The 17,182-nt window shown below is 46.4% G+C and overlaps 1 protein-coding gene across 1 annotated transcript in view; it reads left to right on the forward strand.

Moving 5' to 3' along the window:
* LOC148473733 (vitelline membrane outer layer protein 1-like) overlaps window positions 1-16,210 on the forward strand; it is a 54,864-nt gene extending 38,654 nt beyond the window's left edge. The window contains exons 2-4 of the mRNA XM_088459495.1: window positions 562-676; window positions 10,942-11,051; window positions 15,916-16,210. Of these exons, the coding sequence (XP_088315621.1) occupies window positions 562-676; window positions 10,942-11,051; window positions 15,916-16,210 (520 nt within the window). The remainder of the gene's footprint in view (window positions 1-561; window positions 677-10,941; window positions 11,052-15,915) is intronic.
* The last annotated feature ends 972 nt before the right edge of the window (window positions 16,211-17,182 follow it).

Genomic DNA, 17,182 nt, shown 5'->3' on the forward strand with positions numbered 1-17,182 from the left:
CCCAAGACAAATTGGTAAAACCAAATTCCCATCAGACAAGTTGACAGAGGAAGCCCAGCCTGGCACACCAGGTGTATGTGAGACCTGCAGAGGTAAGGAGGAGGAATTGCAGCAATATCAGGAATTACAAAACTAAACCTTAATCCAGATGACTTGATGCTCCAGCCAGACACTAGAAATAGAAAGCTGTTGGGCAGAAAGGAATGAGGAAAAAGCTGTCTTGGCAGGAACATAGCAAACTACATTTAAGGACAAGATACATGAGAAGAAAAAACAGATTAATAGTCCCCTGTGCCTGACATCCACAGTGCTCAATACTGTTGGTTGCCAGTTTTCAACAATAGGGCAATTTGGACAGAATATCTCTTTGCACAGCAACAACGATTTAATCTAAGAAAGAATAAAACAAAAGCATCTTTCAGTGACGTGTGAAAGTATTTATTCTGGACTCCAGCCGAGCCAACTGCTCCATAAATAGCTGCCACTTCGTTTTCCTCCATTCCAGGTCACAATGGTGCACATGACATTAGCGCTCACTTTCCTATACCTGTGCTTGGTTAGGTATGGACAATTGTCCGCATATTATATCAGTGTCGGCAATGGAGGCATATGGGGAGACTGGGGTCCGGTTGAGTGGTGTCCATCTGGTTTGAAAGCCAAAGGATTCGCTCTGCAGGTAAGTCAATGGATGATGTCCACTTTGCTGGGATGATGAGGGAACAGTGTGGTGGGGATGGGGCAGTAAGAGAAGATAGAGCCAATTATGCAGAGGACAAAACTGTGCAGCAATAGGAATAATTGTCTTAAAACACTGACTTGTAAACTGTGGTGTACACAAGAACATGTAATAAACATGTAACAGACATTAGCTTCTAAAGGGGTTGGGTACGGAATGCCGGCACTCGGGATCTTGGCATTCAGAATCCCGATGCAGGAATCCCAACCAGGTCACAATGCTGAACCCTAATGGTAAGTACTCCTAACTTAACCCTTAACCCTACCACCCTCCCCGGTGCCTAAACCTAACCTTCCCACCATGTACCTAAACCTAACCCTCCCTCCCCGCACCCTAAACCTAACCCTCCCCCTAGTGCCTAACCCTAAACCTCCCCCTAGTGCTTAAGCTTAACCCCAGTACTTGCCTTCTGATAAGTGCCAGGATTCCGGAGTTGGAATTCTGACCGCATCCCGCTTCAAAGGGGGTTATAGAGCTTAATGGGTCTATTTACTAAGCCTTGGTTGGAGATTAAGTGAACAGAGATAAAGTACCAGCCAATCAGCTCCTAACTACTTTGCCACAGTCTGTTTAAAAAATTACAGTTAGGAGCTGATTGACTTGTACTTTATCTCCATCCACTTTTTTTCCATCCAAGGTTTGGTAAATAGACCCCTTATTCATTTAAAGTGCCAAATATATGTGATTAATTTACTGTTTACTGCTAACAATCACAAATGTTTTTGGGTATATTGGGTATGTGCGCCGACCCCTGTGTTTTGGTTTTGGATCTGGATCTTCCCTGCTTTTGGATCTGGATTGGTTTTGCCAAAACCTCACCTCCGTGTTTTGTTTTCGGGTTTAGGTTTTGGATCTGGATTTTTCTTAAAAAAAAAAAAAAACAGCTATCACATAAAATTGCCCCTTTTTTTGTTCCTACAGTATAAATAACCTCAATAAAATTTATTTAAACTCGTTTCCACTCAATTTTAACCACCTCACAGCTCACAATATTGATTTTTTCATCTAGTTAAAGAGACAAAAGGTTGCATCCAGTTTGGTGGCTCAAAACTGATTGATATAATTATTAATAGAATTGAGGACTGTGCAAAGATGATGGTTGGGATAACCTTGAGGATTGAAGAATTGAGAGTTGATAGTTGGTGCAGCCCCTGGCTGTAAAATTGATAATAAATAAATTAAAAAACAATTCATTGGTGCAGCCCCAGGCTGAACAATTAATAATAAAATAAATTCATTGGTGCAGCCCCTGGCTGTAAACTTGATCATAAATTAATTAAAAAACAATTCATTGGTGCAGCCCTGGGCTGAATAATTAATAATAAAAAGAAATTCATTGGTGCAGCCACTGCCTATAAAATTGATAATAAATTAATTAAAAACCAATTCATTGGTGCAGCCCCAGGCTGAATAATTAATAATTTTTTAATTAAAAAAGTAAAAAACAATTCATTGGGTGCAGCCCCTGGCCAAATAATTAATAAAAATAAAATGATGCAGACCCTGGCTGTAAATTTGATAATAAATTAATTTGAAAACAAATCATTGGTTCCTAAACCAACCATGACATTAATTTAAAATGTCAGACAGCAATGCCCCAACCAGCACATAATGGAAAGGAAAAAGGTATAAGATGGAATAGTCTTTGGGCCCACCCACCCACCCTTATGTTGTATTCAAAATAGGACATTCACAGTTTAACAAACCAATCATTTCAGTGACAAGGACTGCCAATTGTGGCTGAAATGATTGATTTGTTTGGACCCCCATGAAACAAGCTGCCAATGTGCATTGGATATGAAAATGAAAATGATCCCATACACAAACTGGCTTTACATTATAAGTTTTCATCATCCTCATCATCCCCATCAGTGTGTACATCCTGTTTTTCACATAATATTAATTCATCCCCGCTGGAATCCACCATAGGCGCCTCTGTAATTTTTTGATGTAATTGTTGGTAGAGGTCTTCCTCATGGAATTTGTAATTCATTTTAATAAACATCATCTTTTCCACATTTTGAGGAAGTAACCTCCTACGCCGATCACTGACAAGGTTGCCAGCTGCACTGAAAACTCTTTCAGAGTACACACTGGAGGGTGGGCAACTTAAGTAATGCAAAGCCAGTTTGTGTATGAGCCTCCAAATTGCCTCTTTTTCCTGCCAGTACTGAAAGGGACTGTCTGACATGTCTATTAGGATGTTATCTCTGAAATAGTTCTCCACCATTCTATGAATGGAGACTGTATCACATATAGTCACGGTAGAAGACATGTCACTAGTAGGCAGTTCTCTCAGGCCCTACCAGATGTCATTTTTTGGTGAATGATCTGCATGACCAGGAGGCATTCTATAAGGAAAATTGAGTTTTTTCCTGGCAACTGCAGAAACTGAAGTAGGAGATGATGGCGTTTCACGTGCGACTGCAGCTGACAATTTTTTTACCAAAAGCTCTTTGCATAGTTTTAGATTTCGGTCTGTTGGTTACATTTGGCTTGACTACTATTGTCCGGATTGGGGTGGAAATAATTCCACACGTGAGAAGTAGATTTTTTTGTCTTTTGCCCCGGTATGACAACAATGGGCTTTGGCTTTTTCAATCCATGTGCAACAGCTGTTGCCTACTTACACAAAGGACATCTTCGGCATCAACATCCTCATCACCAACATCTTCATCATCAACATCCTCATCATCCTTAGCGCCTTCATCCACCAAAATATCCTCCTCCTCCATGTGCAATTCCACTGAAGCATCCTTACTGACTACGTCTGCAAGATATTGACTGACCTTCCCCACATTTACAGAGGGCACACAATTGTTGGAACTTGGAGGATCCTCCAGTACACTAGTATTTAGGTCGGGCTCACACATGGCAACCGCGGACACACTTGCATTCTCCAAGGAGATTTGAGATTTCAATTTCTCAGGGCACACAGTTGGTTATTCCGGAGCTGTCTTAACAACTTTAAAATTTTTAATTGTACCACTACTACTACTACAAGTAGAAGGGCTATCAGAACCAGCAGTCATCATAAATAAAGGCCAAGGCCTAATCCTTTCTTTGCCACTTCGTGTAGTGAATGGTATATTGCCAATTTTTTGTTTATCTAAAGGCAACTTGCTTTTCAATTTTTTTTTCTTTACTACAGTAAAAGTAGCTTTACAATATCCATAGTGTGACTTAAGCCCTGGGGCATGGGCCTTCATAGAGGACGAGGAAGTTGACGGCCTTGCATCATCATGATGACTGCTAGCGGCAGCTACAACATGTGGTTCTTGGCCTTGCTCTCGTGTCATGTGACAGCCCTCCATATTTTCTGCGGTCTAGAAGCAGTGTCACAAGCACCAATAGTGTAGCCAAGGTGCGGTTACAAAATTAACACACGTGCAGTCGTGCGCACACAGACAAATATTAGAAAAAAAAATAGTTTTATTTTTTTTCATGTCCAGAACTTGGGCCCAGAGCACCGATTGATGACGACTGGAGTCGGGCAGCACTAGGTTGCAACTTCCGTTGCTGGCTGTATCTTGTTCTTGAGTGGCTAAGCCTAACACGCGCACACAGAAAAAAAATAGATAATAAAAGACACTATTTGTTTTGGGTTTTTTTCGGGTTCACAACTCGGGCCCAGAGCACAGATTGATGACAACTGGAGTCTCGCAGCACTAAGTTGCGTTGCTGTATCTTGTGCGGCTTAGCCTAACATGCACACACATAAAAAAAATAAAAAGACAATATAGATTTTTTTTTTTTTTTCGGGTCCAGAACTTGGGCCCAGATGGACGCAGCAGACAGCACAGCACCAGCCCAGATAGATCAGCACCAGCCCAGATGGACGCAGCAGGCAGCATAGCACCAGCCCAGATGGATCAGCACCAGCCCAGATGGACGCAGCAGACAGCACAGCACCAGCCCAGATCGATCAGCACCAGCCCAGATGGATGCAGCAGGCAGCACAGCACCAGCCCAGATGGATCAGCAACAGCACCAGCCCAGATGGACGCAGCAGACAGCACAGCACCAGCCCAGATGGACACAGCAGACAGCACAGCAGTGACAGCACCAGCCCAGATGGACGCAGCAGACAGCACAGCACAGGTAAGTACTACCTCTCCAAGCCCTACACTACCCACCCTCCCTGTTCAGTCTCCACAGCCAGAGTGAAATGGCGGCCACTGCATGGTCCCTTATATACATAGAGATGAAAGCTCGTGAGCCAAGAGATTTTGTCTCTATGGTTTTGCCTTGGTTTGAGATCCAGGGCCGGCGAGGGAACTGAACGCACGTTTGTTTCTTGCCCCTGATCTCAAATTTCTGGTGGGTTCAGATCTCTGAGATCCGAACCCGCTCATTTCTAATTATTAGACATTTCTATGTTTATATTTATGATAACAGTAAATGTATTCTATGGAAAAGAGTAGTACATGTTGAACTTACAATATTCCGTAATTATATGCATTTTTGTACAGTACGAAAATTGATTATTTGTAAGCTTACACTTTACGGTACTATAAGCATTTAAGCGGAACATATAGGTCCTCATTCAGAGCCGTACGCTCTGAGCAGAGCGCACGCTCTGAATGAGGGCCGGGCTCCATTTTCATGGAGCGTCCTCCTGGACGCTCGTATAGCTGTGGGTCACCACCCACAGGCTATACGAGCGTGCATTTTGATGGCCGCGATGGTCGTGACCATCGCGACCATCGAAATTGCGAGCCGGAGCCTGCGGTTGAGGTTTTCAACCGCAAGCTCCGGAGTGATTTTGGCTCTATCAGAGCCAAAATCACTCCCACTGACATCACTAGTGATGTCAGTGGGCCGGCTTCTGACGGGAGGCGTTCCCGTGGGAACGCCCCCGTCAGGGAGGCACGCTCCCGGCACGCCCACCAAAGGGGGCGTGCTGTCAATCAACATTGACAGCACGCCCCCTTTGATCGGACACAACGAGCGAAGGAAAGTCCTTCGCTCGTCGTGTCTGGCGCATGCGCACGACGGAGCTCCCTCCGTCGTGCGCATGCTCAGTGCAGACCATCGACCCACTTGCGAGCGGACAGCCGCTCGCGAGTGGGTCTGAATCAGGCCCATAGTCCTAAAACAATTAATTTTAGTATTAATTTACAGTTATTTATAAAGCTAATATATGTCCCGCAAATGCTTTACGAGAGATCATTCACATAAGTCCCTGCCCTGGTGGAGCTTACAATCTATATTTCCTATCACATGCACACACACATACACACTAGGGATATTTTTTCTTATTAGAAGCCAATTAACCTATCAGTATGTTTTTAGAGTGTGGGAGGTAACTGGTGCACTTGGAGGAAACCCACTTCAACAAGGGGAGAACATACAAACCCCACACAGGTGGGGTCGTGTTGGGAATCAGGACCTCATTCAGAGTCGGTCGTAAGCGGCCGCTTGGTCGTACCCAGCAATGTTTGCAAAACAGCGCATGCGTAAGTTTCGCAATGCGCGTGCGCAAACTAGCTGTTGTGATTGGAAATTTCTCTCTCCTTCAACTTGGCCAGGTCGTTAGTTTGAGTGACAGGATGAGGCGTTTGTGGGTGATAACAGGGGAAGGTGCTTGTGAACGGGGAAGTGGAGATCCGAACGCAGGCTTGACTAACTATGCAAACAGCGTTTTATGGGAGTGCATAATTAACTAAGTAGTGTCATGGCACATGTGACATGGGTGGCTTTTACACTGACTTGATCGTAGAGCTTAAGAGAGGGTATGGTCAACCTTAAGCTCTACGACCAGCTCCGATGGTTCCCGATGGTCTCGATTAATCCTTATATGCCCGGAGATGACGTGTATTGCGAACGAGAAGGGGGCCTTTTTTTAGTCTTACGGCCGCATCCTCCCCTCGCTCGTCCAGCTAACGATCCCATCTTAATGACGCAACTTGCGAGTGCTTCATTTGCATATCCGGGCCCTTTTCCCGCAACGACCGACTCTGAATGAGGTCCTCAATCCCAGAACCTCTTTGCTGTGAGGGAGCAAGCTAATAATCCCACTGTCAGCACACATCTCCAAACTGACCACAAATAACACCCTAAATTAAAATAAAGTTTTGTTTACCTATAACAGCTTTATACATTCTGAATATAGTATATCTGTAAATATTTGAATAGTGTTACATTTAGAATGCCCAATTGACTGAATAGAACTAAAGAACAAAACCTACTGGTGGTGAATCAGATTACAAGCAGCAGTTATAATAACTAAAGTGCATTTCAATGACCAACATCTATAATGCAGGTTGGTCTCATCACTCACTCCTGTGCCACACGGTCAACAAAGAGTGCCTGGTACTCCAGAAACCAGATTAGGACCGGACCCCCCCTTCCCTCATTGTGAGTGGTATCTTCAATCGTCTTACTGGCAAAACAGCTACTATAAAACGCCTATTTGCACTTGACCAAATATGCAAAATAGCTATTGGTCACCACATGCTATGTTTTACTGCAACAACTAGGTTTGTTACAAACCGCATTCCTGCTAGGCTGTTTTAGCAGGGTGCTGCGCCCTGCCCTCCTTCTGGACTCGCGGGTCGCAGTGTTCCTCGTCTAGGGTAATGTGCGGTGACCCTGTCACCGCCGGTGAATAGACGCTGGGCGCATGCGCCCGGCATCTATTCTCCCTGTCAGCAGCGCTTGGGGGCTGCCCGGCTTGTCCGTAAGTGCCGGGCATGCCCCCAAGAGTGACAAAAAGGTAACGCGTCTTATAGACGCCCCCTATTCGGGTGCGCGCACCTTCGGCGCATGTGGAAGTGCCTTCTCTAGCTCTGGCGCCCTGCCTGCCACCGCAGCTAGAGTGAACACTAATGGCCACAAGCATAGCAAACTACAAAACAACACAACAAACCACCCCTCAAAACCTCACCTAACTGCAACAATCAAACAGAGTCAACAAAATCAGCTCTAAAAAGAGGCCAAAGCCCTCATCGGAAATCGTCACCCAATCACGGTGATACAAGTGAGCTAAAACATAGTGCCATAAAGGACGACATACCATCGAGCCACCGCAATCAATAACAAAATGGCCTACCACTGAACTGACCATCCTACAAGCCTCATAGCAGGACCCCGCCAAGACTGCCTGGGAATGATATCAGACCAAACCACATGTATACTCAACCAAGTATCTGACTACCAGTAAAAATCCTCCTACACTGACTTGGTCATTACCCCTACCCCCCAGTGAATGACTAAATTATGGTGGCTACCAAAACAGGCAGAAGAGGTCAGCAACTGAGTCCTGTCCAAACAAGGTCCCTAACGCACAACCAACGGACCTGAGAAGCAGTTTTGAGCTCCCCAGTACACAAAGCTATGACCTACAACCCAAATACAAAAAAAATCAAAACCAGGATATGCTGGGGCAAAGAACAGTAAAAACAGGGTAAGAAACAAAACAAACAGAACAGAAGAACAAACAGACACCACACCAACACATGCAACTCTCCCAAAGGGGAACACAACCTGCAAAAAAAAAACAGAAAAATGATCTTTGAAGCCCCCACAGAGTTGAGGTCTGTGACAGGCAGGTAACCCAGGGTCAGACCATGCAGAAAGCATCAGCCACAAGTTGATCAGCGCTAACATACCACTTATAAATATGTGACTTCCACCTGCCTAAGGCCTTAAAAAAAGCCACCAGCCAGCCGGCCACCATCGCTGCCCCATTGTGGAAGGAGGGGGTACTGAAATCCCGAGGATCCAACCTCTCCTTATCCATGTAATGCTTCAAGATCACTCCAAACTGGAACAAACTAAAAGGAGCAGAATCCCAATGCACCAACCACACTACGGGATGGATTGCTATATAATGGGAAGCTTTGAAGAATAGTAAGAGCAAAGAGGAGGAGAGAGAAGAGGAGAGCAATAGATCCATGTGGAAAGATAGGTAATCAGAATCACGTAGATGGGCAAAGTCACCAGAAGGCAACTCAGCAGAGACTGATGATTCGGAACCACAATACTGGCACCTCCCAACACTAGAGACTGATGGACTGGGCATCTGAGTGCCAGCATCAATGGAACTTGCCATCACTGCAACAGATGAGAGCAGAACTTGTGACACTAGAAGAAAAGACATGTTAACACAAGCACCAGCCATGACTTTTGGGCCTGCGAGGGCCAAAGGGAGAAGCAACAGTGGAGGGATAACTATAAGGTGACCCAATGAGGAAGACTAATGGAAACACAGTAGGAAGGACTGCTGCTGGATCAGCAACATGGTGCTGAGGGAGACAGTACAGTACACAGTCCCAAAATATGTAAAATAAAGGGCCCGGACTGGGATACCCCCATGGACACAGCAACCAGGGAGTCCCTGGCCAGCAGAGGTGCCAAAGGGGCCAATGGGCCAGTGGCACAACTCCAGAAAAGGGGGGCACTGTAGGAGGAGCGCCAGCATAGCGCCAGCATAGCCACCACTATGCCAGACAGAGCAGAAAGCCCAAGGACCAACCACTACAACACATCGAACCTAGCACCCTTCCTCCCACTCTCCACCCCCTGTCCCCTTGCTCTTCACCCCCTCCCTCCTACTCCCCACCCCCTCCTTCCTGCTCCCCACTTCTTCCCTCCTACTCTCCACCTCCTCCATCCTGCTCCCCACCCTACCTCCTGCTCTCCACCCCCTCCCCCTTGCTCTTCCCCCCATTGCTCCTGTTCTCCACTCCCACCCTCCTGCTCTCCATCCTCTGTCTCCTACTCTCCACATCCTCTCCACACCCTCTCTCCTGCTCTCCATCCCCCCAGAGAGGACCCATCTAATACATCTAACTAATCAACTAATAATGTCTGTTCTTCCTGCCACAAAACAAACAACTACTCAAACAGATGGGAAGGGGGGAGGGGGGGATATATCGAGAAGAACCAAGACTGTATCTCAGTGACTGGCACTAATATTAAAATTAAACATGCCCCTAGATACCTTATAGGCTATAACCAAAGCTTGGCAAAACACACTCCTGAAAAAGGGGACTGACATAACAATTAAAGGGCCGCTGCTCCTCCAAGCTGGAAAATGCAGGCTAAACCACAATTGATTGGAAATGGCAACACAATGGGGCCAATGTTGGAAAATGAGCAGAAATAGCAACTCTCTCTGCAAAGTCCCAAAGGATTCATTGGTAACAAGCCCACGTTGTAAATGAGTGGCTGCATATATTGTTATAAGGAAGTCCTGTGGAATCCAATTTAATGGAAAATGCAGGCTAAACCACAAGTGATTGGAAATAGCAGCACAACTTTACTAGTTCCTGGTTGAAATAGCTGTATGGAAAGTCCTCTGGCATCCAGAAGAGATATGAGTCAAGGCTGGACCACTAAGCAGGAGGTGTCTACAGCTGCGGTGGGTGATCCAGGGTTTTATCCGGGGAAAGAGTATATAACAAATCCAAAAGGTCCCAATGGTCTGTGTGGCATATAGTATGGGTCTCAACGCGTTTCGCTGGGCAATGACCGCTCAGCTTCATCGGGAATTTGGTATGGGGTCAGAAGATTGTCCTTATATACCCCACAGATAATTGAACATTCAAAACACATGAGATTGATTAATCAGAAAGAAATAAACATCCCAGTATCTATGTCTAAAAACAAAATAGGAGGCAGTCATACACTAGATCTCCTAGATATAAGGAGTATACACAGATGAAAATATATAAAGTAATAACAGAAAATTACCTATTCCGATCGTAAGTGTCAGTCCGAGTCATTCTGTAGTTCCGGACTCCTGATCACGTGATCGGCAAAGGTCATGTGGGCAGGGTATGTCCAATTGAAATAATAGTAAATAAAGCACGTCACTAGAACGCGTGTTTGGGCACCATGGCTTCCGCTCACTTGTTCTCACTGAGTCACGTGGGAAGGAATCCCAATTGCGTCAGAGGGAATCAGCTGGCAAATTATATCGGGGAAGTGGATATTAAGGAGGTATATCCCTGAGCGAATAATCACGTATATGACGTGGGCATGTTGTTCTGAAGGGATTGTTCAGGCTACTAGAAAAGTACTTCTACGGTATAGATGTTATAAGTAGTATGCTTAATCTTGCTATTAATCCCAAAGAGACATATGCATAATAGGTTTCAAGGTCACAATAGTAAAGAATAATAACAATAAACAAAAATATAATTTTAACATTTTTTTTTTTTTTTGTACTAATGGATCTCATTGCTATTTTTTATTAGGTTGAAGGAAATCAGGGATCGGATGATAAAACTGCTGTTAATGGAATCCGTTTAGCTTGCTATGACCAAGATGGCACTTATGAAGCTACTATCCAGTCCACCGTGTCCGTGTGAGTGAAGATCAGCTTTATGTTGGAGCTAGGCAGACACTTCCAATTCATAATAGTTTAAATATTTTAACTAGCCGGGTGCTACAAAGGGTTGTGCTTTCCAAATAGCACCTACTAGGGGTAGGATACAGTCCTTCTCCAATAACAATAAGAAAGTGTAAATAATACCAGCGCTATGGGCGTAAATCACAGATAATACTTCATGTAAAAATGTGTATTTATATCCTTTACTGTACAAAAAAGACATACATTCATACAGTGCATCCGGAAAGTATTCACAGCACTTCACTTTTTCCACATTTTGTTGTGTTACAGCCTTAATCCAAAATGGAATAAATTATTTTTTGTCCTGAAAATTCTACACACAATACCCTATAATGACAACGTGTAAAAAGCTTTTTTGAGATTTTTGCAAATTCAATGTCGCCATGTTTACTGTGTGGCTATCAGTGGCGGGCTGGGCCGGGGCTTAGGGTGCCATGTGCCCCCCGGGCCGCAGCGACATGTGGGCCACTGGTTGTGGGCAGTCTATGTCTCTGTGACTCAGACTGCACTGCGTGTGTAGCGCTGACAGGATGGAGTTCGGTCAGCGCTACACAGTGACTAACACACAGCCGCCGGCTCCAGCAGCTGTGTGTTTGTTTTGAGTGGCAGCCAATGAGAGTCTGTCAGACTCTCACTGATTGCCGCTGTGCCCACTGCCGGAGCCGCTCCATCTTCCGGCTCCTGCAGTGGGTAATGGGAGAGGCGTCATGATGTCATATGACGTCTCTCCCATAATGCAGAGCGGCCGGCCTGAGAGGACGAACGGAGGAGCGGATGGCGGCGGCGGCAGCGGGGATCCAGGTAAGTGTTTTGTTTTTTTTAATACGTGTGGCACTACAAGGGGGAGAGCACTACTGGGGGCACTACAAGGGGGAGAGCACTACTGGGGGCACTACAAGGGGGAGAGCACTACTGGGGGCACTACAAGGGGGAGGGCACTACAAGGGGGAGAGCACTACTGGGGCCACTACAAGGGGGAGAGCACTACTGGGGGCACTACAAGGGGGAGAGCACTACTGGGGGCACTACAAGGGGGAGGGCACTACAAGGGGGAGAGCACTACTGAGGGCACTACAAGGGGGAGGGCACTACAAGGGGGAGAGCACTACTGGGGGCACTACAAGGGGGAGAGCACTAATGGGGGCACTACAAGGGGGAGGGCACTGCAAGGGGGAGAGCACTACTGGGGCCACTACAAGGAGGGGAGCACTACTGGGGGCACTACAAGGGGGAGAGCACTACTGGGGGCACTACAAGGGGGAGAGCACTACTGGGGGCACTACAAGGGGGAGGGCACTACAAGGGGGAGAGCACTACTGGGGGCACTACAAGGGGGAGGGCACTACAAGGGGGAGAGCACTACTGGGGGCACTACAAGGGGGATGGCACTACAAGGGGGAGAGCACTACTGGGGGCACTACAAGGGGGAGGGCACTACAAGGGGGAGAGCACTACTGGGGGCACTACAAGGGGGAGGGCACTACAAGGGGGAGAGCACTACTGGGGGCACTACAAGGGGGAGGGCACTACAAGGGGGAGAGCACTACTGGGGGCACTACAAGGGGGAGAGCACTACTGGGGGCACTACAAGGGGGAGGGCACTACAAGGTGGAGAGCACTACTGGGGGCACTACAAGGGGGAGTACACTACAAGGGGGAGAGCACTACTGGGGGCACTTCAAGGGGGAGGGCACTACAAGGGGGAGAGCACTACTGGGGGCACTAAAAGGGGGAGAGCACTACTGGGGGCACTAAAAGGGGGAGGGCACTAAAAGGGGGAGACTACTACTGGGGGCACTACAAGGGGGAGAGCACTACTGGGGGCACTAAAAGGGGAGAGCACTACTGGGGCCACTAAAAGGGGGAGAGCACTACTGGGGGCATTACAAGGGACAACACTACTGGGGGCACAACAAGGGGGAACTACTACTTGGGGAACTACATGAGGGGATTACTATGGGGGGATTACTATGGGGTGCACTACAAAGGGGGCACTACAAGGGGGGGACTACTACTGGGGGCACTACAAGGGGGGCTACTACTGGGGACACTACGAGGGGCATGACTACTACTGGGGCACAAGGGGGAGACCACTACTCGGAGCACTACAAGGGGGGGACTACTACTGGGGGCATTAAAAGGGGGAGAGCACTACTGGGGACACTAAAAGGGGAAGAGCACTACTGGGGGCACTAAAAGGGTCAACACTACTGGGGGCACAACAAGGGGGGGCTACTACTGGGGGAACTACAAGGGGGGATTACTACGGGGGGCACTACAAGGGGGGGACTACTACTGGGGGCACTACAAGGGGGGGCTACTACTGGGGGCACTACAAGGGGTGGGACTACTACTGGGGGCACTACAAGGGGAGGGACTACTATTGGGGGCACTACATGGGGGAGACCACTACTGGGAGCACTATAAGGGGGGGACTACTACTGGGGGCACTGCATAGGGGTACCACTACTGGGGGCACTATATAAGGGGCTTACAACTGGGGGTACTACAAGGAGGGGGACTACTACTGGGGGCACTACAAGGGGGAGACTACTACTGGGCCCACTGCTGGAGTTCTGCATAAGGGGCTCCTCTCCTGGGGCACTGCATACGGGCACCACTAGAGAGGTCTGCCCCATATCTTTATTTTTACTTTACATTAATTCCATTTGGACCCGCCTCCTCCCTGGAACACTTGAGGGGGGCACCATAGCACACGCGTGCTCCGGGCACCCTGGCTACATGCTACTCCTCTGCCAGGGCCACCTGCATGCATTTGCCCCCCAGGCTAAAAGTTGCCAGCCAGCCCCTGGTGGCTATTATATAGGAAGATGTTTATATATATACATATATATATATATATATATATATATATATATAGTCATGTGCATAAATATTGGGACATTGACAGAATTTTCATATTTTGGCCTCTATTCACCACCACAATGGCTTTAAAATGAAACAAACAAGATGTGCTTTAACTGCAGACTTTCAGATTTAATTTGAGGGTAATTACATCCAAATCAGGTGAACGGTGTAGGAATTACAACGGTTTCTATATGTGCCTCCCACTTTTTAAGGGGCCAAAAATAATGGGACAAACTAAACAATCCTAAATCTAACTTTCACTTTTTTAATACTTTGTTGAAAATCCTTTGCAGGCAATTACAGCCTGAAGTCTGGAACGCATAGACATCCCCAGATGCTGGGTTTCAACCCTGGTGATGCTCTGCCAGGCCTCTACTGCAAATGTCTTTAGTTCCTGCTTGTTCTTGGGGCATTTTCCCTTCAGTTTTGTCTTCATCAAGTGAAATGCATGCTCAATCGGATTCATGTCAGGGGATTAACTTGGCCATTGCATAACATTCCACTTTTTAGCCTTAAAAAACTCTTTGGTTGCATTTGCAGTATGCTTCGGGTCATTGTTCATCTGCACTGTGAAGTGCCGTCCAATGAGTTCTGAAGCATTTGACTGAATATGAGCACATAATATTGCCCGAAACACTTCAGAATTCATTCTGCTGCTTTTGTCAGCAGTCACATCATCAATAAATACAAGGGAACCAGTTCCATTGGCAGCCATACATGCCCACGCCATGACACTACCACCACCATGCTTCACTGATGAGATGGTATGTTTTGGATCATGAGCAGTTCCTTTCCTTCTCCATACTCTTCTCTTCCCATCACTCTGGTACAAGTTGATCTTTGTCTCATCTGTCCATAGGATGTTGTTCCAGAACTGTAATGGCTTTTTTAGATGTTGTATGGCAAACTCTAATCTGGTCTTCCTGTTTTTGTTGCTCACCAATGGTTTACATCTTGTGGTGAACCCTCTATATTCACTCTTGTGAAGTCTTCTCTTGATTGTTGACTTTGACACATATACACCTACCTCCTGGAGAGTGTTCCTGATTTGGCCAACTGTTGTGAAAGGATTTTTCTTCACCAGGGAAATAATTTTTCTGTCATCCACCACAGTTGTTTTCCGTGGTCTTCCGGGTCTTTTGGTGTTGCTGAGCTCTCCGGTGCGTTCTTTCTTTTTAATAATGTTCCAAACAGTTGATTTGGCCACACCTAATGTTTTTGCTATCTCTCTGATGGGTTTGTTTTAATTTTTCAGCCTAATGATGGCTGGCTTCACTGATGGTAACAGCTCTTTGGATCTCATATTGAGAGTCGATAGCAACTGATTCCAAATGCAAATGTCACACCTAGAATCAACTCCAGACCTTTCACCTGCTTAATTGATAATGAAATAACGAGGGAATAGCCCACACCTGTCCATGAAATAGCTTTTGAGTTGATAGTCCCATTACTTTTGGCCCCTTAAAAAGTGGGAGGCACATATAGAAACCGTTCACCTGATTTGGATGTAATTACCCTCAAATTAAATCTGAAAGTCTGCAGTTAAAGCACATCTTGTTTGTTTCATTTCAAAGCCATTGTGGTGGTGAATAGAGGCCAAAATCTGAAAATTCTGTCAATGTCCCAATATTTATGCGCCTGACTGTAACTGCACACTAAAGCGGCTGCGTACAGATGGCCACACTCACATGGAGAAAACTGCACCTGCTATAGGCTAGTGCTAATTTCGATGGTGAGACCATTGGTACGCTGATGCTAATACGGTGTCTATAGATTCTGCGAGCTGGGCGTCTCAGTCCTTGCACATTCGGACGCTCGCCGGTACACAGGCACAACCACGGCAAAAGATGTAGCCGCAGAATCGGGTCCAAAGTGTTCCTTAACTTCCATCACACAAACCAGAAATTGGCCTCTTCCAGCCCTAAACATCTTTATCTTCTTGTCTCCACAGATGGGGCACGTGGAGTAGCTTATACAAATGTTCCAGTGGCCACATTGTGTCATTTCAAATAAAAGTGAACGCGGATCAGGGTGATGGAGACGACACGGCTCTCAACAACATCATGATGAGGTGCTCTGAAGGCCAAATTCTGGAGGCAGACGGAAGCCCTTGGGGAACATATGGAGGTTGGAGCCGTACTTGCAATTTCGGCATCTGTGGGATGAAAACCAAGGTGCAGCCACCTCAGGGAGATGGAGATGACAGCGCTCTTATTGATGTGAGGCTTTGTTGCTGTCCTGAGTGATGAACCTGCCTATCCCATTCTTCTCCTCTCTGCACACCATGGATGAGTTCAGGCTCATACCAGTTACTACAGTGTGTGGATAGGTGGGTTGATGTTATGGGATGTTCCAGATATACAAAGCTAAATAAAAGCCTTAACACTTAAATAGTACAAGGGTGTTTCAGAATACATTTTTGAATTAAAAAAATAATTGCTCTATCTATGTGATTACATAATGATTATAGAAGCGAGCAGGGAAAAAAACAAAAGGAAAATGCTGCAACATATTAAGTAGCTCGATGGTATAAAAGAATATTGAGCAATTAAAAGAATGGATTAATCATAATGGCTCTGTTGAGTCGGAGCGCAAGTGGAAATGCGCACGGATCTTATGGATATCTGCATGCTGCACGTGTGCCAATTATAGTCATCTGCGCACATGGACATACTTTTCTAGTGCGGTACCTGGTTGTCTACCTTGTGAATGCACGGAACGTTCCATCTCGTGGGCGTGTATGCTGGCTCCCGTGATGGATTGTAGCATGCAGAAGAACATTTACTGCCTGCTTCTGACAGATCTTTTGCAAACCAGCACGGGGTGGGCGGCAGTCCAGATTTTATTGATGATGTTTGCGGTAGTGGCGTAACTATAAATTTTGCTCCCCCCTGCCAAAAAAGTTTCTGGCGCCCGCACACCCTAAAAAAAAACAATACCCCCTGTAGTAGTGCCCCTTATGCAGTGGTCCCTGTAGTAGTGCCCATTATGCAGTGCTTCTAGTAGTAGCGCTCATTATGAAATGCCCACATAGTAGTGCCCATTATGCAGACATTCCTGTAGTAGTGCCCCTAATGCAATGCCCCCTGTAGTAGTGCCCATTATGCAGTGCCCCCTATAGTAGAGTCCCTTATGCAATGCCCCCTATAGTAGTGCCCATTATGCAGTGGTCCCTGTAGTAGTAACCCTTATGCAAAGCCCCTGTAGAAGTGCCCATT

This window comes from Taudactylus pleione, unplaced genomic scaffold, assembly GCF_031769625.1.
Source record: "Taudactylus pleione unplaced genomic scaffold, aTauple2 ptg000913l, whole genome shotgun sequence".
Taxonomy (NCBI): domain Eukaryota; kingdom Metazoa; phylum Chordata; class Amphibia; order Anura; family Myobatrachidae; genus Taudactylus; species Taudactylus pleione.